We start from the raw sequence: 25052 nt of genomic DNA, 5'->3' as shown, positions 1-25052 counted from the left end.
AAAAGTGGATTTGCTGCTGCCAGAGGGGCTGCTGTATCTATACAGGTATTTATACTGTGTTTCTTATCTATTTTTTATTGTTTAATATCGTTAATTACCCACTGTTTTATCAAGAAGAAGACCATCGGTTTTTGAATGGCACCCCGTAGTTGTTTCTTTCCAAAGCGTCGACACCGTTAGCACTGATGTGTTAGCCTTCTCACATAAGAAACAATGCAGGCCTAGCTAACAGCTAGCTAGCGTTAGCCACAGCTCTCTGGGACTGCAGTGGGATTTAAACCCGAGATAGAAACCACTTCGACGGGACAGGACTCGGTATGCCACCTCGACCTGCTTGTTGTATGGATGTCTATTGGTTCATCTTTTACATCTGCTGTACTTAGTGTACATATTTTGACCAACTATCGTCAACAATTGGCCAGACATTATCCCACCCTGAGAAGTTATATGAATACGGCTGGGGACTGGCCTAAACATGTTAGCCTGCCTCTTATAAAGCTTATATATGTAGTTAGCAACGCTATTACACATTTAGGTCGCAACTGATAGGAGACAGTGTCTTGATTCTGTCTTAATGATTAAACTATAGTACAATATATTCACTATGATTCAAACCCCACGATTGATGATCGCAACTCTTCGGATAGAATCATGAGGCCACCGAGTTGGTAAAAAATAATGATGTATGCAAAATATTAAAATAACAAGCTTCATCTGTTTATGTGGTGTATTTGAAATGCTTGTTGTGTTATGCGATGTCTTTAACGTTTGGCAAAGACTTCCAACAAATGGCCTATCGGTTTGCAAGAAGGGAAATCCGGATCAGTATTCGGCCTTTCGGATCAGAGAGCCAGTTCACTCGCATTTTCATTTTAGTGTCTGCATGTTTATATAAGAAATCAATTGATAACACTGATCTCGTATACAAAGTCGCACATTATTTCTTAATGTAATCGGTTTGCCGTAAGTGATACATGGCTTATAACGTCGTGCTTGTTGTTTTGCTACGTGGGTCCATTGCAGGTCATTTTCTGCAGGCCTTCCAATGCGATCGGCCTGCAGAAATTGTTTACCATGTCAGTATTTGGTGCGAAGAATCTCCTGTGTCACTTACGCACACATCTATATTGAAGGAACGATGACATTAAGCATCACTTTCAGTGGAAATTGTGAACAGGCCCGCCAAAAGGCCGGTGTTACGTTGCTTCCTTCACTAAGGCAACTTTTTGTTTTTTCTTTGTTGGTATAAGCAAGACTGCTGTTATTGCGTAGACTATTTTCTGATGTTGACTGTCAAGAATTTGACTCAACCCAAACAATTGCATGTGTTTACCCACTTTAACAACACTCGACACTCTGAGTCATAGAGAAGTGGCTCCACAACAATTCGGGATGATGATGTGGCTTGTACAAAGAAAACAAATCTTCCAAATTCTGCTAGTTTACCAAATTGCTTTAGAAATGGGATTTCTACTGGGTCTCCATTTGGAAAAGGATTTCTATCAATACCACAGTTGGCCACTAAACATGGCTTTTGAAGACGTAGTCTTATGGCTAGCCATGTGAGCTTATTGCAACTGGTACTGAGTGAAGCTCTTCTTTAACTGTGTGCCCAGTAGGCCAGTTATACAGCTGGTGCAACTTCCCCATGACTTGGCTACATAAAAGCAAAACATTCCTCCATTTCCAAAATCGATTTAAGCCAATGTATAATAATATATGTATATTTCTTAAATTGTATATAAATGTCCAATGATATTAGGAGTTTTTATGGTGAGGGGTCATATTTGCAGATATATTTTACAGTACTAAATCCCGACATGGGCATCTTATTGTACTAAGGACTACTCTGTTAGAGGGGGCTCTTGTACGTTTTTCTGCAATCAAGGCTCCTTTTCAGTTGGCCTTTACAAGCTGTGTTTTCAAATATAAAATTCCTTTAATGTGAAATACTCTCATCCTAAATGAATATGAAAGAAATTCAAGCACTCTTTTTAATTCCTGTTTTTAACCTCCCTCCCCTGCCAATCCTCTTCTTCTCAATGTCCTTACAGCCATGAGCTCCCAGCTGCAGGTCTTCTCCCCTCCTTCCATCTCCTCCAGTGCCTTTTGCCGGGTCAAGAAGCTGAAGGTGGAGAGCAACGTGTGGGATGTGTCCACTACTGAGGGCTATGGCTCCATGGCCGGCCCCTCAGCCTACAGCTTCAACCCGGCCCTGGCTGTGCCGCCCTTCGCCCCCTCCCTGGTCTTCCCCCCAGTGGCGCCTGGCTCTAGGGGGCAGGTGGTGGTGAGGGCGGCCGACAGCACAGGCAGTGCCCCGCGGGGCTCGGGCCGACGCCTCGCCAACGAACAGGCTACCTCTTATGGCCACACTCATGCCGAGGCGGCCTCCGACACGCGGGCCCACCGCCATGGCCAGAAGAGGAAGGCGGAGGAGGCCAGCGAGGGCAGCGGCTGTGGCAGCGTCCAGATCCTGGAGGAGCTTTCGGCCCCCGCCGCAACCTACTCCACCCGCACGGTGGGTGGCGGGGGAGGGGGCACGGGGCAGTCCATCCCCCACTCGGCCACCACCACCAAGAGCAGCAGCTCCAACGGTGAGGGGGACTATCAGCTGGTGCAGCACGAGATCCTGTGCTCTATGGCCTGCAGCTACGAGGTGCTGGAGTTCCTCGGCAGGGGAACCTTCGGACAGGTGGCCAAGTGCTGGAAGAGGGGGACCAATGAGATAGTGGCCATCAAGATCCTCAAGAACCACCCCTCCTACGCTCGCCAGGGCCAGATCGAGGTATGGGGTTGTTCACCGCTAGTTGTAATTAGTATTCATTTAGACTCCATTCCCCAAAATGTACAAGCTCTCTCTGGGACTTGTTACTCAAGGCGATGTTTTTATATTCACAGGTTGGTATCCTCAATCGTTTGAGTGCGGAGAATGCGGATGAGTACAACTTTGTGCGTTCGTACGAGTGCTTCCAACACAAGGGCCACACCTGCCTGGTGTTTGAGATGCTGGAGCAGAATCTGTACGACTTCCTGAAGCACAGCAAGTTCAGCCCGCTTCCTCTGCGGCACATCCGGCCAATCTTACAACAGGTCAGCTCCCCTGACCAGCGTTTGAGATATTCTTCAGCTCAATCGTCCTCAGGCTCTATCTCTGTCAGTGTGCATAGGGGTGGTAGTGCGTAATCTTTGGTTTTATGTTGCTGCTGTCCAGGTGGCCACAGCGCTGATGAAGCTGAAGAGTTTGGGGCTAATCCACGCCGATCTGAAGCCAGAGAATATCATGCTGGTGGATCCCCTCAGACAGCCCTACCGGGTGAAGGTCATCGACTTTGGCTCCGCCAGCCACGTCTCCAAGGCCGTCTGCTCCACATACCTGCAGTCCAGATACTACAGGTACGTTGGCTAAGGGAAGGCTGCTACTTCATCCTTGATTTCAAGATATTCAATAAACTGGTTTTCAATTACCAAATGATAGGAGCTAATCTAAGGCTAAGCTTTTCACTATCAAGTTATTTATGATAGAAGCTAACCTGGAGCTTTGCTGTTTACTATGAAGGTTTTTAGTTAACACTTTTATCAAAAGGAATGCCTCAATGACCAATTATGGGTTGGGTGTCTTGCCTAAGTTAGTCTACGGACATTTGGGATTGAACCTTGTACCTTTCGGCTAGGACTCAGACATACCAAACTATCCCGCTGTTAGTTTCTCTTTTGCATTAAGCAAATCAAGCTTGACAGCGACTTCGATTTCACTGAGGCACCAAGGCGTGCGATAAGTGGCTCTCAGGTAGGGCTGCACGATTCAGGGGAAAAATGTGAATCACGATTTTTTTGCTTAGAATCGATATCACGATTTTCTGTCACAATTCTTTTCTCACAAATAAAAAAAAACATTTTCTTTATTTTTTTTATTGCACACATGAACCATGACAACAAAAAGGTGCAGTATCAAAAACGAGTATACTGAACCAACTTTAACATAAATAAGCTTAAATAAAACACAAATCTTTTCTTTGGAACATGGGCCTCTCATATGACCCTATATGTGACCCTGAACATGGCACTAAAGATTCCTGGCAAGAGACACAAGTCTGTCCACATGCTCTGGCTTTAGTGATGCACGGTGGCATGTCACAATGTTGCCCGCTGTACTGAACAGCCGCTCAGAAGGTGAGCTGGTAGCTGGAATGCATAGGTATTTCTTCACCAACACAGACAACGGTAGATATACAGATGTATTTTGCCCCACCAGATTAAGATTAATCTTCACCATATCCATAACCATATCCTTTGCTAGATCGTAAGCAATTGCGTCCGTTACTTCCTTACTCCTACTGGAGTTATGTGGGTATGGGGTTGCCTTGTACAAGGTGTCAGTAATGGATGTCTGTGTTGTTAATGTTGGACGACTTTCAGACTTTTTCTTGCCTTGTACAGCTTCATCATCTTGCACTTTGTGGTGACGATTGAGGTGCTGGTATAGATTCGTGGTGTTACTTTGCGGTGCTGCAACGATCGCAAAGCATGCCTTGCAAATCCCTTTAGACTGACCCTCGTTGTTTTGCCGAAAACAAATACAAATACTACAGCCGAAATACTTCCACACCACCGAATGCAAGCCTTTTTTTGGAACGAGTTCCGTTTGTGTCTGAGGGGTTGGCTGATTCTCGCCACTAGTAGCTGGGTCCTTATCATCAAAATCCATTTTGTCTTCACTTTTTATCTCTTGTCGCACTCGCACTATCTTTCCGAACTACTGCGCTCTCTGCTGCTCCATGAGTGAAACACGTGACTAAAAGGCGCTTCGTCATTGGCTGAGGGTGAAGCCCTTCTCAGAACCTAGAAGGGAGAGAGCGCTTGGGAGTGCTTTTAAACTATGGACCTATGTTTTAAACTCACAGAAGAAAGTCGCATTTGTCAGTTGGACTCGGCTCATAAAAAGAAGAGAATCGAATTAATCGATTAATTTAAAACTTAAATCGACACGGGGGTGAATCGAGATCGCGATTTTATAACGATTTATCGTGCAGCCCTACTCTCAGGTAAAGGACGTAAGCTCCCATCCGTGCAAGATAGAGGCACAAGCTCCCATCCGTGCAAGATAGAGGCACAAGCTCCCATCCGTGCTAGATATAGACACAAGCTCCCATCCGTGCTAGTTAAAGAGACACAAGCTCCCATCCGTGCTAGTTAGAGACACAAGCTCCCATCCGTGCTAGTTAGAGACGCAATCTGCCATCCATGCTAGTTAGAGACGCAAGCTCCCATCGATGCTAGTTAGAGACACAAGCTCCCATCCGTGCTAGTTAGAGACACAAGCTCCCATCCGTGCTAGTTAAAGAGACGGAAGCTCCCATACATGCTAGTTAGAGACGCAAGTTACCATCCATGCTTGTTAAAGAGACTCATGCTACCATACGTGCTAGTAAAAGAGAATGAAGCTCCCATGCCAGGGATAGAAAAGTTGCTCCCCTTTGTCGTCAACAAACGTTAGAGCCTGCGTTCTGCAGAACCGCAATCAAAACACGCCAGAGTGACGCTGAAAGCCATGGGCATCTCATGTCTCGTGGCCGTGTTTTTTCGGAAGAAAAAATATGCCCGCAATCAAAGAAATAATTCATCACACCACTTGTAAATAAAATATATATGTTCAGATGCAGAGATAGGCGGTGCTGGATAGGGGCTGTCCTCGTGGGGTCGGCCTTTTTGTGCATGTTATATAGGAGTACTGGAAGTCACATGAGAGTCGCACTCTAGCGCATTTTATTCCACGAAAGGCTGGGTGCACAAAAAAATTCCCGCATGGAAGGCACCAATGTGATGATGATGTTATACTATGTTCTTGCCGTGGTGGATTTCACATAACCCTCCGGTCGGTTCCCCCAGGGCGCCAGAGATCATCCTCGGCCTGCCCTTCTGCGAGGCAATCGACATGTGGTCCCTGGGCTGTGTGATCGCAGAGCTGTTCCTGGGCTGGCCTTTGTATCCTGGAGCCTCAGAGTACGACCAGGTAGGTGCCAAATTTCTACAAGCCCTACCCCACTGAAGTATTGACTTATTCCCCCAATGTGTTTTAATATGGGAAATGCAATGCTGATTTGCTGCGAGGGGTAATATGAATAAATATATATGCAAAGTGCTCTGGTTAATACTCAGTTTACATAGATAAATGTCCAAAACTGAGTATAAAATCTGACTAAAACGACACATCGTGATGCCACATCCCAATGACTGCCTCCATCTCGGAAGTATAGCAGGAAAGTTATCGGTAGTAATGATAGTAATAATGTTTTTGTAATTGACCTGAAATTCTTTATCATTATGGGGGACATTGTGTGAAACTGCCCCAATGTTACTAATTCTAGATGTGAAAAAATGTTTTGGGTAGTGTATGTTGGGGTACATTCACATTCATTTCAGATTTTACATTACTTCAACTCTCAAGGCATCACAAAATGGAGGAGTATCTGCCAAATAAATCCCATGATGCATTCTGATGCACAAGTCTGATTTAAAACTATAGGGTTAAAGATATCAACTGTTAAAAACTAAAAACAGTGTGTATCTTCTGTTACCAATCCTCCTTGGGATTCAAAACTCAAACTGTTGGTGTTTGTCCAGATTCGCTACATCTCCCAGACTCAGGGCCTGCCGGCAGAATATCTGCTTAGCGCCGGCACAAAGACCAGCCGCTTCTTCAACCGCGGCACAGACTCCAGCTACCCCCTCTGGAGACTCAAGGTACGCTAAGATTACATGTCAATATGTTCCCTTTTGAGGGCTAGTGTGGACTAGTGGGGATGTCATATTTAGACCAACCGTGAGACAGCCTTTTTGCGTACTATTCTAGAGGCTTTTCTCTTTTTAATTGTATTCATTAGTTAACCATACTTGTCATACAGTAGGACCCCGTCATGATTGCATGCAATTATATTCCATAATGTTCTTCTAAATTAGGGCTTCAACAACGAATTGATGACAATCGATTACTAAAAGCGTTGGCAACGAATTTGGTCATCGATTCGGTGAGTCGCGCGATTAATAGGTCACTCGTAGGGGCCGGCACTGTTTACAGCCAGCCACCGACAGGTTGGTTCATGGTTCATGCACGCCCACAGCGAACTTTAGTGTAAGCCACCACAGCTTGTATTTTGGTCATATCTTAACACTGGATTGTAGGCCTATATAAAAGTGTTGTACCTTTATTGTCTTTGGGTTAAACTCCTTCAACTCAGTATCCGTCTAGTCCAACCAAAAACTCTGTCAGCTGCTGCTGCTGCAGACGGTGTGCAGACGGGCTCGGCACCGCGTGCATCAACAGTCATTCAAAGCAGCGGTAGTAATCACATAACCGGACGGTAAAGTTAAAAATAAACCAGTTTTTAAATCCATGTTAAAATCGGCAGGATATAGAGCTAGTTAGCTTTAAAAAAAGTAGCAAACAGTGTCTGTGTTCAGGTCGGCTCAGTAATATGATTGATGTGTTCAAATGCAACACAAAAAAAAAGAAATTTGAGATTTTGGCAAACTTGTTTTCCCAGCAATATAAAATAGATAGTAAAGATAACGTTAACATCCTATCTTGAGCTCTGATCATCTTATCAGCAATTAAAGCAATAATACAAGTTCTATTTCAACAAAATAATAGAAAAGTATCAATAGTGGTATCAATAAAGACTTGGATTGTTAAAGGGAAACTTCACCCATTTCCATTAAGCTTTGTATCGTTAGAAACCCACTAATATTTTTGATAGGTCGTGCATCATTCCCTTATTTTTCCCTGAGACCGGAGAGATCCGTATCGATCTCTAACACTTCCTGTTTGAAATTACGCAATATGACGATTCTTGCGTCATTTAAAGCAGGAAGTTTAAGAGGGGAGGATTCTCGTAAGACTACAAGACCCACTGACGCTACAGACCTACTAGGTCAGTGCCAGTAGGTGGGACTTCACCAGCAAAAACACAGCGTCTGAAGCTAAGCTAACAGACGCTGTGTAGAAAACTGAATTAACGACAATGGCGAAGCTACTCGATCTGATATAGAAGATGGGGATTTCGAAGATCTGATCCTCGAATCAGATGTTTGTGGCTACGTTTACGAGCCGCAATATAGCGACGAGCAGCTGAAACTGTTAGAGGAACAGGAGGCGGCTGCTGCGGCTGCTACAGCTGAGGCAGAAGACCTGCCTGTCACGGACGAGAAGCCCGGAATGGCTCGAGCTGGGGCGGATTGGTGGTGCCTGTGCTCTCACTGTGCGCCTATGGACACAGAGGTAGAGTCCGTCTGCTGCAAAGAATTTCAAAGATGTTGATTTCTTCTGGACGAAATCTCGGAATCAGACGAGGACACGGACGTTCACTATGTGTTATGGAGCATCCAAGTTTCGCTTCGCATATGGACAGTGGCATCCTGGAGGCCTATTTCAGAATCCCAAAGTTGAACTGGAAACGTCAGCCAAAGAACGGACGTTTAACTGTAAAGTGAGTGTTTTTATTTTCTTTCTGTTACTATCGTGGCATGTTAACTGCATAAAGACCATCTATCGCTAACTGTGTGCTCAATGTTTTGTTTAGACAATATCGCCTAACAGCCTACCGACATTTTCTGGAATGGGTCCTGCATGGCGAGAGATTGGGCAGAGGCTGTCGTGTTGTTTCACCAACTTGTGTCCTGCAGACCATCCGACTGAAATATCCAGCTCCAGACGGCCAGTACTGCCGGCTCCAAGAAGCTGACGACGCTCAGGAGGAACTATAAGTTTCATTGTTTACATATATTTTTTTGTTTATATTTCTTGAAATAAATGGCTCAAATTCATGTTGTTGTACTCCTTAGTAGTGTTGCTCCAAGTATATATTCGAGAAATAATGCTATTGGATGACCAACATTTCACAAGTGGAGCTACTTAGCTACTGTTGTCTTAGATGAAAACAATAGCAGAATAACGGTCATACATCATTTTTATAAAGTATTATAAGTCTAAATTGCAATATAAGTTAGTTGCATATCAGTTACCTCCTTCCAAGTTTATATGTTGAACTTTGGTGTAGACAGAACAGGAGTTACATTATATTTTTTATTCACAAATTAAAGAATTGTGTCATGGGTAGACAACAAATTAAAATAAACAGGGTAAAACTAAATAAATTATAATATATATATATATATATGCAGTAGAGGAAGAATCTAAAAAGGCACTGCTGGACGTGTCCCAGAAGAGCAGAATAGAGAGAGATGGAGTTGGGTGCTATGGGAAGAGGTCTCAGAAGCGGCTTTGGAACTAAGTTGTGGCAGCCTCCTTTGGTGGTTTAGGTACAGGGACAATGTTAGGTGTCAAAGCAGGGTGAGTGAGGAGGTTGGGACTTTGAACTTGGTGTTGGGGTCATGTCTTCTGTCCATGACCGTCTTGATTAGATGTCCGATAAACTGGGTGGTGTGTAGGCCTGTCGCGATAAGCAATAAATCAATTAATTGCACGATAAATTAAAATGAGCAATAATTTCTTGTCGGCCGCAATAATTTCTATTCACACTTTTTTTTAAATCATTGCTTTATTGGCCTAATCTGAGAAGAAATCTATGCCATAAACAGAAATATTATAGGCCTTTATTACACGGATCTTCTCAATGCCGTGGAACGCTCAGTTCACTTGCATAGATAGTAGTCCGGTAACTTGTCAACCCCAGCGTCTTCGGTTGCTAAGCAACGTCAACGTCTTTGGCGGACTATTTCTCTGCTGATCAACACTATGAATGCTGCTAACAAATAAATTGTAAAAAGGCACACCATGTGAAGTTAATTTTTTTTTTTTTTTATAACCCTGTCTGGGCCTATTTTCCTGATAATGACCAGCGTTCTATACATTATATATATTTATATATATATATATTATATATATTTAGCAGAGTAGGCCTAAGTAACATGTTTATTGATCTTCGAAAGGGTGTACTTGCATTATTATGCCATTATCATTATATTAGTTGAAAAACTGCAATATTATCGCGTATCGCAAAAATTTCTGGGGCAATTAATCGCCCAGAAAAAATGTTATCGTGAATGGCCTAGTGGTGTGTGGTGTGAAGATTGTTTTCAATATCCATTGCTTGAACTTCTTGCAGTACACCTGTTTGAACCATGGTTCTCCCGTAAATGACAAGGAATATGATTACACAGAAAATCTGAATGAAGATTTGTATAGTAGACTTCTCTCCCCAGGAATAGATTAAACCTTTCAGCGACGTATGCCTATTGAGTTAGCTGTGAACTTTTTAATTTTGGTTATTATACTATTCAAATAGCACATGGTAACACACCTGTCACTGTGGTGGCTTGTTTTCTTTTCATAATGTTTTCATTGTGCTCTTGGATAGCGAGGTAGCACCTCTCCCTCATTCCATCCTATGAGAAGGCCTGGTGTTTGGGGAGGTATTTCAGAGAGCACTATGAAAGATCTCCAGTGGCCCTGTGTGCAATTAAAAAGAGGGAATGGATAGGACTAATTAAAACATGTTCATTAGTAACCGCAGGGTCTCTGATAGGCGGAGATCTAGATCAGCGGGAGTGGCCTGCGAAGCTGTGCATCGTGGTGCATGGTGGGAGTTGTTGTCTTCAATCCACAATCACCAAAAAGTCACTTTCTGCCTTTTCTCGGTCAAGACGGCACCAAATTAGAAATATATTTTATTATTCAACTACATATAGGACCCAATTTCAATACATATTCATGTTTCCACCGGTGTAATTCCCCTTTAAGGAGTCTCGAAAATGGTATCAATATAAATAAAAATTAACTATCTCCTGTCATCTGAGAGAAATTAAAGGGGAACTATGCAACTTTTTTGGCTTAATTTACCTTAATATAACAGGTTAAGAGTGATTGTGATGGTTCTATAACACTTTAAGGGTCGATTGTTCGCTGTTTCGACTCCCCCTAGCGCATCTTGGTGGAAAAAGGGAATATGCAAGTTTCTGCCGGCGACCCGCCGCCCACTCTCACGTCTCGCGAAGCACCGAATTGCTTTACGGCACTACAGACCCACAAACACGGAACCGGCTACATATAAACACAAGTAGTGAAGGGATTGTTACATTCATCATGGATCAGCCGACTAAAAAGAGACGGAGAAACCCAATGTCGGAGAAACAATAGAAGAGAAAATGGAGACTGACCGACAGAGGCCACACACGAGTAAACGTTGGGCGAGCTTCTCAGAAATAGCGTGAACTGAAAGAAAAAGACTGCAAACCGGATGCCGACTTGCCGTGGCCGTGTTGCTCTTGAAATTGTAAGTACCCTTGGGTGAACTTTGTCCTCTTTGTATTGTGGCTTCTTGATGTTGATAGTCTCTGTAAAAATGTGTTTGCTCGACCGTTTTGTTGTGAGCCCTGTATGTTTCTAGCTTGTTTGCTTGCTGGGGTGTTAGCGTACTCGCTACCGAGCACGTTTGTTTTCATGGTAGTTTTGCTGTTCGTCTGTCTCGTCCCCCAGATACAGGCTAAATCCCTGAATCCAGGTTCTTGTTTATTTAGATCACTAGACCGCTATTCGAATGCCTCCGATTTTTCTAAGAGTATATAGCCTATCATGTGATATGTCCGGCTGGCCATATAATGCAGTGCGCTGCACGAGAGCTGCTAGTTAGCACATATTCACTGTTAACAGAACTGTTACGATACGTGAATCTCCATTATAGCTTTAGCCATGTTATACCTTTGGTGTAATTCCCCGCTTGTAAACATGTTTGTAAAAAGATTACTTTGTATTTTTTACAAGCGTTGGCAAACAGCATTGTTATGAGGCTTGATGACCCAAGACGGCTCGGCCTGCCTGCCCCGGTACAGCCACCACCCACATCCGAACGTGTGCAGGAACAAGTGTCACGAGGAAATCCAGAGAACCTTCAAGAAGATGTGACACAATAGCCGTAAGGCAAAAAACAAACCATGAAGATCTGTCACTTGCATTTCTTTCAATATCCAAAATAAATATTTTTCTAACTAAACTGTGTATTATTGAACAAATGAAAGAAAGGTGGTGCAAACATCTGTTATTTAAAAAATGGTAACATTTTAAAACCACAAACAATAATATTTATTTACAATGTTTATTTGCAAGCATTTACATGTAAACATAAATGTGTCCCTAATCTTCCAGACACAGCATCTGACTATGACAACTCTCCTGCAGGGACTAGCGACAGCATACCGTCTCGATCTCTGAATCCATTTCCCTGTAATTCCGTACACAAGTGACGTACTTGAGCAGATACATAAATGTACGATTGCTGTGCAAATTGTTCATGCTATTATGTATTATGTTGGCCAACACTCTTACACTGATCGTTCTGTTGATCAAGCAAAGATAAAACAATTCTAATCTAGGATATATATCTCCCCGTCAACTATCAAAAAGGAATGGTTTATTGTAACACATGCACCCTTTCAAAATGTATAACCTTGTCTAGTCTTTATGAACATCTACCTCGGACATGGCTCCACGCATTCGCTGGTTTCTTTGAAAATAAATGCACAAGAAGTGGATGGGGAAGGGTTTTCAACGAGTTGTTACGACAGTGTTGTAAAATATGTCCCCCGAAGCTGTAGGGGGAGCTCAATGCGAGCGCAAACCAAGATAACAGCGAAGAAGTCGCCAAAGTTGCATAGTTCCCCTTTAAGATGATTTAATTTATTTTTAACCATTAGTATTTACCGGTTAAAGATCTTATCGGTTAACCGGTTAACCATGGACAGCCCTTATATATATATATATATATATATATATATATATATCTCTCTCATACATTGTATGTTTTTTTTGTGTTATTCCAGTTATGTTTTTTTAATTTTTTCATCATTTAATATTACTTTTAATAGTTCCGGGATGTTGGAGCAATAACCTGGTGTTTTTACACTTCAGTCTGCACTGTGAATTTGAAGTAATGTTCAGTTTTTTAATAAAGATGCAGCAGATGTTTCCTTTTTTTATCCAATTCATCGATTAATTGAAAATATAATCGACGATTAATCGATTATTAAAATAATCGTTAGTTGCAGTCCTTTACTAAATGTTTGCCTTGTTTGTGTGTTAAATCAGCAGTAACGTTCTTTGCTCCTTTCAGACTCCTTCGGAGCAGGAGGTGGAGCTGGGCATCAAGTCAAAGGAGGCCAGGAAATACATCTTCAACTGTCTGGATGATATGATGCAGGTAGGCTTTCCCTGCTCTTGGCTGACACTGAGGGCAGCATGTACCCGTCTCTATTAGGCTTTTTTTGTTCCTTCATGCTTTGTCAAACATGCACAACGGCAGTAACAGCTCATTGACTCTGCCTTGTTCTTCTTCTCCCTCCAAGGTCAACTTGTCTTCACACCTGGAGGGAACAGACATGCTGGCAGAGAAGGCCGACCGGCGGGAATTCATAGACCTCTTGAAAAGAATGCTCCGATTGGACGCAGACAAGAGGATCACGCCCACAAAAACCCTGGGTCACCCCTTCGTCACGATGAGCCACCTCATGGATTACCCCCACAGCTCTCAGTGAGTGTATATTCACATGGAGTACTACTAATACTACTAGTTACCCCCACAGCTCTCAGTGAGTGTATATTAACATGGAGTACTACTAATACTGTTAATTACCCCCACAGCTTTCAGTGAGTGTATATTCACATGGAGTACTACTAATACCTCTAGTTACCCCCACAGCTCTCAGTGAGTGTATATTAACATGGAGTACTACTAATACTACTAGTTACCCCCACAGCTCTCAGAGAGTGTATATTAACATGGAGTACTACTAATACTATTAATTACCCCCACAGCTCTCAGTGAGTGTATATTCACTTGGAGTACTACTAATACTACTAGTTACCCCCACAGCTCTCAGTGAGTGTATATTAACATTTAATTCTACTAATAATATGTGAATAGAGATGAATGTTGCATTATAGTATAGTGGTTAGGTAGCTTGATCCCAGCCGAAAAGGTCTGAGATTGTATTGCATCGTCCACCTGTAGACTTCCTTGCACAAGATGCCTACCTGCTCCTATATTACATGCATCAACAACAAACATCACTTTCACTTGGATCAATAATATAATAGGGACTATAGTTAATTATGGTGTATAGGTGCTTGTTGGGTTGCCTGGCTAATGTGTGTCTGTTCCTCCTCTCCAAGTGTGAAGTCGTGTTTTCAGAACATGGAGATCTGCAAGAGACGGAGCTCCTCCTATGAAAACAGCAAATCCCTGTACTCCACCAACACTGTTCCCAGTGCCTCCGCGGGCAACCTCACGGTCACCTTTAGCAGTCAGCTCAACCAGCACAACCAGGCACGCACCATTCTACCTCACTCACTCACAGACAGACATGATGCAGTCGTACCAGGGCTAATCTGCTGGACTCTGCTCTCTCTCTCTCTCTCTCTCTCTCTCACACAACAGGTGCCTTCAGCAGCGGGGACGGTGCCACTGCTTAACTACCAGCCGGCTCTGTACCAGCAGGCTACCATCAACATTCCTGGTCTGACCCAGCAGGGCGTCCCGCTGCAGACCCGCGCTGCCGGCCTGTGCAGCCAGGCGGAGCCCTTCCAGCAGACGCTCATCGTCTGCCCCCCCACCACCATCCAAGGTACCAGGAATCCCCCGTAATCTGATTGAAAAACAAGTTTGTATATCTCTTCAAAGTGAGAGACGATCTTATTCATAGAAACACACAATCTCATAATGTACAAACAGACATGGAGGACCTTCTGAACACTATATACTGTGTTGTTTTTAAAGAGACACTTATATTTTATTTATTTATTTATATATTACATATTTATTGTTGCCTATTGCTGTTGTTTCTGTTTGCATCTTGCTTTTTGCACTGCTTTATTTTGCACTGTTGGTAGGGAGCACCACCCGAATTTCGTTGTACAAGTTTGCACAATGACAATAAAGTCTGAAATCTGAAATCTGTAGCTTGTCCACTGAGGGCTCTGGTTTGGTTGCAGGGCTGCAGTCCTCCAACAAGAGCAGCGCCTACCCCGTGAGGATGGATAACTCTGTGCCCATAGTACCTCAGAACCAGTCAGCCCAGTCACTGCAGCTCCCGCCCAGCATGCTCACCCAGGTTTGTACTAGAAACCGGTCTCTCGTGTTGTTTAGCATAGCAGTGTGTTCAAACAAATCCGACGCAGAGTCAGGGAAGGGTTTGAGGTTGAGTAAACAGATGGCACAACTTTCGCAAGTTATCAATGGCCACTGTTGTGTCATTATTGTTGTGTGGGGAGTTTCATTATAGTGAAACCATTTTAAGGTAAACGTCACAAAGCTAGTTTTACCGAAAGACTATGAGAATACGAGTAGTAATGGAATGATTAGTAAGCTGACAAAAGAAACTTCCCAATGGAAGTAAACTTTAATTGGTAAGATAATATGTTGACAATGGAAAGTGAATTGGTAACCCTAACACTTCAAGAATGATAAATACGGTTGTGAAAGCAGTTTTACCGTTTAACACGTCCACCACTGATTTAACTCATATTCCCGTCATACTTGCAAACTATTTCCTTAAAATACATTAAAGTTCCTATCCGTCAAAACCTTGTGTAGCCAGTTTCCCAGACTGCCATATAAACTGTTAAAAAACCTCACTTGTGAGTCATGATGCCCTCTCACACACAATTTGCAGATAGCTGATAGGTGGCTTACCTAGAATGGACTGAAAGCTGATTGGTTGGTCATTGAGACTGTACAGACATCTGTGGTGGTTCATTTACTATTTTAAATGTAGACATGGCACAACACACATTTCCAATGAAACACTGTTTTTTTGCTGATTTGTCTGATTCAAACACTAATTTCAGAGTCGGGAGGTGAATTAAATGGATAAATCTATGCCTCCCTTTTTCAGATGACCTGGATGCTCGTGGTTATCTGTTATTAGCCAGTCTACTGCTATATTTCCTTCCTAACCCTGCCCTCAAGGAAATCCTCTTCCTAGCGACGTGGAGAAGCCTAAACAGATTCTAGGCCTTTCACTGTACCCTAACCCTGTGCCCACATATACTCCCTCCCCAACCCTAGGGCTCCTGCACACCCCTGATGGTGGCCACCCTGCACCCTCCGTCAGCAGGCCTAGCCCCCCAGTACTCTCTGCCCTTAGGGCTGGGCACCGGGGTGTCCCGGCCCACCCTGCTGGAGCATACAGCCACAGTGCTGGTAAATCCCCCGATAAACCCTCCGCGGGAGACGCGCGGGCGCACGCACATACTCCCTGCACCACTAACAATGCCGTCACTCTACTCCCCTCCATCGACCTCCAGCTCTTCCCTTCCCCAGTACCTCCCATTTCCTATCATCCTGTGCCGCATCTGGATATCTGTAGCCAAGTCTTCTGTCTACATGCTGCCTCTTTCCTCTGCCTTCAATCCCAATGTATAGGGATACCCAATAATATAACTGCCTTTCAAAAATTATTGAATGAGGGATAAGTTTCCTTCTTGGAATAGCGCTACAAAAGGACTAGGAGCAACGCTTCTACGTTTTTTTTAATTGTTTTTTTAAATCGCTGCTGGCATTCTAACCGATTCAGTCCAACGCTGTGGAATGCTAGCTGGTTGGGTGTCCCATCCATTCTCCTCCATCTCTCTCCCCTCGTCCTCTCGTCCCCCATAGGTCTGCTGAACGCATGGAGCGCATGAGCGGCTGCCCCAGCCTTCGCTTTGCTTGCAGCTTCTTGTTCTGTCTGTCCTCCTCACTCCTCTCCCCCACCCCCCTTCCCTGGAGGAGGGTGCAGGAATATTGAACTGCACTCACACAAATAAGTGCTCCCCTGCAACCGTGTGCCTGGGGATACTTTCCCTTGGTACGGAGGAGCCTCAGACCCGGTGGCATGCCCTTTTCCTCCATGACAGCCTGTCAACCTGCTGTTTGGCCGCGGTGACCTTAAACTAATCACTATTGTTGGGTGTTTTTTTTCCTCCAACAGGGACTGTGTGTGTGGTTGTGTTAGTCGTGTGTTGTGTGTGTGTGGGGGCGGTGTTAATTGCACGTGTAGGTCTTACCCGAGATCAGCTGATTCAGTTGTCATGGTGTCAAATGCGTTGCATGACAGAACCTGGTCGCTGTATCACAGGGCTATGCTTTTAATAAGAGAATGGCTTTGTTTTAAGGCTGCTTTTGTGCTCTTTGACTGTAGAGGGGAAAAAACGGACGGTTTCGTCTCCGCCTCTGACCCTCACCCCCGTCTCTTAAGCATGGTCTGCCTCGCCCGCTGCGCCGGGGAGATCTCTGATGACTCATGTCGCGTGGTCACTCGTCAGGACTCCTATCCACGTGACTTACGGTTGTCCCTTCTGTCTCTTTTACCACCACCCCCCTCCCCCCAGCAGGCCTGGCCCACCGGCACCCAGCAGATCCTCATCCCGTCGTCTTGGCAACAGGTCCCGGGCGTGGCCATCCACGGCACGGCCCCCCCGTCGGCCGTGGTGGAGTCGCCGCTGGGAGTGCTCCACTCGGGCGTGGCCTCGCAGCAGGCCCACAGCTGGAGGTGGGTGGACCGGCCAGGTCAGCGGCTCCTCGGCTGGAACAAGGGGCAGTTTGGTGACGTTTACTCCTGTTTGTTCTCCACCAGGAGCACAGCCCAGACCAGGTCCCAGCCGGAGAGGAAGAAGGTTAAGGCCAGGCGAGGAGAGAGCAGGAACAGGTATGGGCAGCGTGCGTTCCAATTCTCACTCACAGAACACTGTGTGTTTTGAAATGCGTTCCATCCACACTGAAACTTCGATCAGCATTCCCACGCCTGACTCACCAATGTTAGGCAGGGGTTTTCAGATGGATGTACTTCAGACAATAATAGAGGGTGGTTAACGCTAGATTAGTGTATCAGAGTTGCAAACTTCTCACCTTTCAGCACAATCCCATGGCTGTTAGACCGAGCCTTAAGGCAGATGCAAATATACCTAAAAGTAACTAGAAATGAGCATGTAAAGCAAATCTCATTAAAGTGGTATCCATGGGGATTATACACCCAGACTCCATAGTTTTGGCAGGGTTTCTATATTCATGCAATATTCTCACCTTCTACCCCTTACCTGTTTGCATTCCTTGTGTGCACTTCATGCCTAAAACAGCATTTTACGTCTTGTATAATATTTGTGTGTGTGTGTTGTGTGCAGTTTCCAAGTGGACAGGCGTTAAGAGTGTGACTGATGTTCACACCACTGTTGGATCGTACTCTTAAGTACCCACTCGATCAAATAGATCAATAACAACTCTCCCCTCCATTATAACCTGTCTCACTTAGATGTGAGACAGGTGTCATAGCATGGAACCAAGAACTCAGTTTCAGACCAATAGTAAATACAGAAGCCAGTAGAGCGCGGAAACGCAAAACCTTTCGGTTCATCGTCTGTTAAAATATCATAATATGCTTTCCTGGAGAATCTACACGGGCTCAGTGCGGTTCTTTTGGTTTTCCCTCTCTTCCACCAGGGGTCTGTCCACTACATCACTGCTCAGCAGCAGTGACGTGACGCCCACGGTATTGTCCCAGCCAATCATCATCTCCGACACGCCCAGCCCTGCAGTCAGCATCATCACCATCCACAGTGACACGGACACAGAGGACGAGCGCAAGTTCCACCCCGCCAGGTCAGAACCTGAACCGTGGTTACCTATAGGGTCAGGATGGACGCTTGGTCCCATTGTGGCCGTCCAGGTCTGTTGAGACCAGGCGGATGCTGGTCCTGTTAGGATTATACTGTCAACAAGGGTCAACTGCTTGAATAGGTATAAATATGGCTAAAGGTATGTCTGTAGTTGGGAATGGTGATGTTGATATATACAGCTAGTTAGGTTAAGGAGTAAAGCTAGACATACTAATAGGGTTTTTGTTGGTAATGGTGTAAGTGTTGGTAATAATATTAACGTTGGATTAAAGGTGTAGGTTTAAACCTAGTCGGGTTCAAGATTAAATGTAGACATTGTAAGGGTTAGGTTTCGGTAGTGTTTTGGGGATATCAACCACTCGCAACCAACGTTTGCAGTTGTAGGGTCAGCGAGCCAATTTATCCCTCTTGTTAAGATCCACTAACCAGTTAGTGTGTGTGTGTGTGTGCGCGCGCCTCAGTGTGAGCCTCAGCCAGAGGACCAACGTCATCAGCTGCGTGACGGTGCACGACTCAGACTCGTCCAACGCCAGCCCCCTGACCCCCCTGACCCCGCTGGGCCGCGGCCACCTGCCCTCCAGCGTGTTGTCCTCCCGCCAGCATGCCAGGTCCCTGGCCGTGGTGGCGCCCTCTGTCAAGGCCACGTCGTCCGACCGGGGCGCCGCCCCCCGCCCCCGCACCGATACTGGTGAGTGAGCATGTTCTCATGTCTTCTCATGTCTTCTCATGTCTTCTTAGGTGTATCTGCATTGATCTCCATTGTTATTTAAGCAATAATCCACTACCAATGCATTGACATACACTATGGCCAATATAATGTTTGTATAGCGACGATTATCAAATCAATTTTTGAATCTGAATCAATCAATAACTTATTTTGTGTTTTCATATTTATGAAATAATGATAGATGAATACTAGTTGTACTAATCTTGACCCCTGCTTGGCGTGTGTGTCTTGTTGAGTGAGCGTGGCTCTGCCCCAGTGTTGTGCTGACTCTGATTCCCCTCCCAGTGAACTACATGAAGCCCAAGAGGTCTGCCAACCGCCAGCCCTGCGGCTCCCGGGACGATGCTGAGCGCCAGGGGCCCGCACCCAGCCAGTCACACCCCCTAAACCTCAGCCAGGTCAGGACCCTCTAGCCCAGCCAAAAGTCCCTCTGTGTACCAGCCAAGACCCTCTAGTCCAAAGACCCTCTGTGTACCAGCCTACACCCTCTAAGACCCTCTGTGTACCAGCCTACACCCTCTAAGACCCTCTGTGTACCAGCTAAGACCCTCTAACCAAAAATAAATCTCGGTACCTTTTAGCAGGGCAGGATGTGCGGTGTGAGATGTTTATACAATATGATAAGCGCTGTACACTGCCACAAGATGTATTTTTGTTGTACTTTGTGCAAGTATGCTTGTTGTTCCCGGGATGTCTCCATTGGGCTGCTTGGTGCTCCAGGCCTGTGATGCCTCACCTGAACCCTGTCTCTGGGTTTGTGTGCAGGTGCAGCCGGTGGTGTCCTCCTCCCAGGAGCGCCTCCGGGCGTCCCACCACCACCACCACCACCACCACCCTGCCGGCTCCTCCGCCCGCCGCCAGCAGACCTTCCTCCCCACGACCCACTTCAGCTTCCCGGACGCGTCGGCCCTGACTGCGGCCCCGGGGGCCGGCCTCTACACCTACCCGGCGTCAGCGGCGCTCTCCTCGGCCTCCCAGGCCATGGAGCAGCTCCTGGGCCACGCGCATGCCGCCGCCGGCCACGGACACTCCCCGGCCGGCTACGCCACGGCGGCCTCTTACGCCAGCGCCTCCTCGGCCCGACGGGACGCCTCGGCACGCAAGGACCAGGTGGCGGCTGGCCTGCTGCACGCGCTCCCAGCCACCTACCAGCACCCGTTCGCCACCGCCTCGCCCTACGTCAGTGTGACGCCCCGGGCCGAGGCCTACGGCGCCTACCAGCTCAGCCCCCGTCGCCTGCCCCAGTACCCCTACCTATAGAGGGGGTCTCCCTGGCTGTATTCCTACCTACAGAGGGGGTCTCCCTGGCTGTACCCCTACCTATAGAGGGGGTCTCCCTCGCTGTACCCCTACCTATAGAGGGGGTCTCCCTGGCTGTACCCGTACCCTTTAGAGGGGATCTTTCAAGTACCCTTACAAATACAGAGCTTCTCCCAGGCAGTACCAGTGTTTCCCATACATGGACCAATGTGTGGCGCAGCGCCACAGAATCAACACCGAGCGCCACAAATTGATTCTGCTTTATTTTATTTTTTTTGCGATTTTGAAATATAAATATCGTTCCGTTGATTCATCTCCGCATAGCACTCTTTCTCCCTGTCATTCTCGTTCACACACGCACACAGTAAAGCGCACATACATGCCAATGGTACACTACCACTTATTGGATAAACCCGCGTGTCATTCATGCACACGGACTGACAGCGGATTCGCCCGCTCCTCTCAACTCGCCTACAAATGCAAACCCGAAGCAGCGGGATATGTAAGGGATAATGTATAGAACGACGGTCATTATCGGGAAAAATAAGCCCAGACGGCGAACAGGACACCCACGCGAAGCGGAGGTGTCTTGCTTTGCCCTGAAGGGGCTTATTGTCAATAAGGACCGGCGATGTTCTATACATTATCCCGCTTATTACACGGCTACTTGCCAAAACGAAAAAATAACTTCACATGGTGTGTTTTTTTACAATTTATTTGTTAACAGCATTCGTAGTGTTGATCAGCAGAGAAATAGTCCGCCAAAGACGTTGACGTCGCTTAGCAACCGAAGACACTGGGGTTGACAAGTTACCGGTACTTGCGGAGTGATACCAAAGACGTCATTAGAGGCAAAAAATCCTTTGTTTTCCTTTACAGCGGTCAATTATACTCATGATTATACTTAGCAACGGTGAATTATCAAATATAATTCACCGCCGGAAGTTGTGAAGGGCCCATGCAAGTGAACGGAGGGTTCCATGGAATAATTGCGATTAATGTGAAATGCGGTTAAGTTTATATATATGACGGTGTTAGACCCCCTGCCGGCGATTTTAATTCGCTCTGCAGCACAGGCTGGAGATCGGGAAGATCGATCGGGAAGATTCCACTTTGAAATGTATTCTGTGCGCGATTGCTCGATTACGCGAATGAGGATTCGCGAAATGCCCCCACTCCCCGGCTGAACTCCTCGTCCAACCCCCCCCGTTAGGACTCCATGTCTTACCACCCCCCCTAACCCGCCACACATTGCTACCTGGTCCGTGGGAAACACTGAGTACCCTTTCTTACCTGTATGCACCAGGTCTGTGCCCTTACCCACAGAAGGGTTCTCAAAGTAAAGAGGGTCTCCCCGCCTCGGCAGAGGCCTCTGTCCTCGTACCCCTAGGCCCACAGAGCTCTCCCTGTACCCAGTCCTCTGGAGAGCTGCTCTAGGCCTCGGAGGGTTGGCCTAACTCGCTCACTCAGTCACTAAGGGAGCCCAGAAGGCTCGTCTCTAGTGCAGGGCAGTGGTCAGGATGGAAGCACAGGGGTTATATCAACTATTTAAACTGCTGCAGTTCACTATAAGAAACCCCTTTTCAACATGTCTAGTTTAATTGCTCCTTTTAAACTCATTTTTAATGTTTTATCCAACGTCTTGCATTATTTGACCTTGTATCGGTTTAATTATCATTTTAGGATGTGTGTTTAGTTTTTAACACCCTCTCTATTTTGTCCCTCCCCATTTTATTCAGAAGTGGGATTTGGCGTTGTGGTATATGTTTATGACACCTGTTTTGTTCAAGCTATAGGGCTTTCTGTGATAAGAGGAATACTTCCTGTAACATGACACTTTGGCTATGCCCTGAAGCCTTGCACAAAAGGCTTGTTGATCGCTGGCAAAAAAAAAAGTTTCCTTTTGTGTTCCATGAGTTAAGTTAGTGAGTTTTATGTGATGCACTAATCCCATGATATTTCCTGTGTTTTGGCTCATGTGTTTTGGCTGTATCACTACATTCATCACAAATAGTACTTATTTTATAATGCATAAATTATGTTTTTTGTCAGTGTGAGGTCGTTGAAGATATATTCACTACCCAAGAGAAGTCCATCTCTGCTGAAAAAGGCATCGATGGGACTCTGATGGTTGTTTTTAATTTAAAAAATGCACATGTGATAGTGTCACAATTAATGTACTAAGTGTTTTAGGAAGGGCGCATATGGACCTTATGCAATAGAAACATTTGAACTTCATCAACTGTGAGTGCTGAATGTATTTATCAAGTTAAACGTATAGTGATGGATTGCGTGCCCATCTTCAGGAACAAAGGAATCCTCAAGTTTTAACATGTAACGAAAATGGACTTGGGAAAGATTACTGTATCCCCCTCCTCTACCCGACACTCCGAGATTACCAAAACTTCCTGGAAATACCTGCTGATCATTAGCCAGAGAATTGCTTTTTGTGGAGTATTTTCTAGAATACATTTATATTAAAAAATATGACTAGATTTCTTACTATTTTCCATGTTTTAGAAACTAGCTCATTATATTAATCAATATACTTTAGCTAAAATATCCCATTCTTTGATCCAACAGTACTAATGGATTTAATTGTAGCGTGATGTTTAAGATGCTATAACGGCGTCATCTCTGATTTGTACCGACCCACACATACTTAAATGATGCTCTGCTGGCTTACGCTGTCCAGAATGGGACGCAGTAAGTGCGGCAATTAACATGCAAAGAACACGTACTAACACAAACTAGTATTTTTAATCAGAAACTAATTTCATTTGTTGTAATCTTGTATTTATTTAACCATTCCCAATGAGTAGTACCATATTTGAATATACATGCAAAGGTTGCAAGTTGGATTTTTAAGTCTTACTCGGATGTATTGTGGTGAATGTAAACCACAACTGCATCCTTCATAATATGGTATCGCTCGTGATTATTGATGGGTTGTCTGTACACCTAACCTTACGGATGCACACTTGTCATCAGCTCTCTGTTGGAAATACACATGGATTTAAGATTTGTAACAGTGTGGCAGACTTTCTCCCTCCGTCTGTGGTCAAGCAAGTTTCTCCTGGAATCCTGAAACGAAAGGCTTTAGGATTTGATCTCATCCCTATTTGTTTTCATGTCTTGCTGTGTTAAATGTATTTTTGGCTGTTTATATCCCATCCTTCCATGGCATTGTTAAGAAGTTATCTGGTAGACTAATTCAGGGATAAGGTTTCAGTTCAAACTATCGTCACTGTTTTTCAATAAAATAACCTCAAGTCCAGTGTTTGGTTTATTTACAAACTGTTTGAGTCGTATAGTAGATTGTTTTGTAACGTCAAATTGCTTGGCCTTATTACTTTACTATTTCACTGCGTTTACACACTAACTGATCTAGGTAGAACATTTTCTAATCTAAGGAAAATTATTTAAACAGTTTTTTGACCTGCACCTTAAAAATACACCAAGCAGGTAGTCTATTGGGGATTGCATTTATAACCTTTTGGCTGGGATCAATACACCCTAAACATTAGGACTACTGTGGTAGTTTATGAACTTGTGGATTGAAATTATATATTTTTTGCTGGGATCAATAATATAACCTAACCATTAGGACAACCCTGGTAACCATTGTCTGCGTCATGCAGCTCTTGTGTTCCCATGTTATAATGAGGGCCCTAAAGGGATTGCTATCACTCGTGATAGGGATTGCTATCACTCGCTATCACTCACTTACCTATGAGGCCGCGGGGCCAATGGCCACCCCACTTTTCGTGAAAAAAAAAAAGTATATTTTTTTTTTTAGCCTGTATTGATGAACTATTTCGTCTCTTAGTAATGTTTTGGCCTAATATTGTTACTATACAAATGAACAGAGCTTCGCCTCCCCACGACCTTATATTGATTGAGTCTAAAACGTTCTCAACGATTCAGCCAATGAGAGTACTACAGCAGGTAGCAATAGCGTTAAAGGGTAAACAAATGATAAGGCACCGCCACACAAGTTAACTAACGATCGCTGTAGGCTTCCTTATCATGCAAGCACTTTATGTTTTCTTTTTCTTTCTTTCTACATCACAATTGCATGCCATAATAAACTATTGTTTTTACGTACCATTACGAGTCTCGTTTGGTCTAGTAGGGAATTCGCACAATGGCGCTGCTGCTGCTTGCTTATGGCTGGTTCAGACTACACGATTTCAGCCCGATTTTGCCCCGATTCGTTCGTCGCAGACAAATTTGAAATAAATAAATAAATAAGTAGGTTAACATATTGACTAGACAAACGGCAAACTGACAAATTATATTTTTCTATAATCTCCCTACTTCTGAAACCTCCGCCCAGTGCTCGTCCGCTGGTTTTCCATAAGCATTCCACTGTGCGATCATCCCTGCTGCATATGCCCTCACACA

General features: G+C 44.9%; 1 protein-coding gene across 6 annotated transcripts; it reads left to right on the top strand.

Annotated features, from left to right (window-relative positions):
- On the top strand, nucleotides 1-23922 carry LOC307083641 (homeodomain-interacting protein kinase 1-like). Of its 6 annotated transcripts, XM_079747581.1 has the most exons (18): nucleotides 1-45; nucleotides 2055-2785; nucleotides 2899-3090; nucleotides 3212-3393; nucleotides 5887-6010; nucleotides 6622-6741; nucleotides 13122-13208; nucleotides 13354-13538; nucleotides 14180-14333; nucleotides 14445-14631; nucleotides 14999-15117; nucleotides 16074-16208; nucleotides 17378-17538; nucleotides 17623-17694; nucleotides 18483-18641; nucleotides 19120-19346; nucleotides 19671-19783; nucleotides 20151-23922. In XM_079747581.1, the coding sequence occupies exons 2-18, from the start codon at nucleotides 2057-2059 to the stop codon at nucleotides 20643-20645; spliced, it is 3441 nt and encodes a 1146-aa protein (XP_079603707.1). In that variant the 5' UTR covers nucleotides 1-45; nucleotides 2055-2056; the 3' UTR covers nucleotides 20646-23922. The 6 variants fall into 6 exon arrangements, with proteins under 6 accessions (XP_079603707.1, XP_079603706.1, XP_079603705.1 ...); XM_079747580.1 differs by having other exon boundaries at nucleotides 17378-17694; XM_079747579.1 differs by having other exon boundaries at nucleotides 14180-14631; nucleotides 17381-17538.
- Nucleotides 23923-25052: the final 1130 nt, after the last annotated feature.

The sequence above is a fragment of the Pollachius pollachius genome (assembly GCF_949987615.1).
Source record: "Pollachius pollachius genome assembly, chromosome: 12".
Lineage (NCBI taxonomy): Eukaryota > Metazoa > Chordata > Actinopteri > Gadiformes > Gadidae > Pollachius > Pollachius pollachius.
Note: the sequence above shows the minus strand (reverse complement) of the source record. Positions and strands in the feature narration are given on the sequence as shown.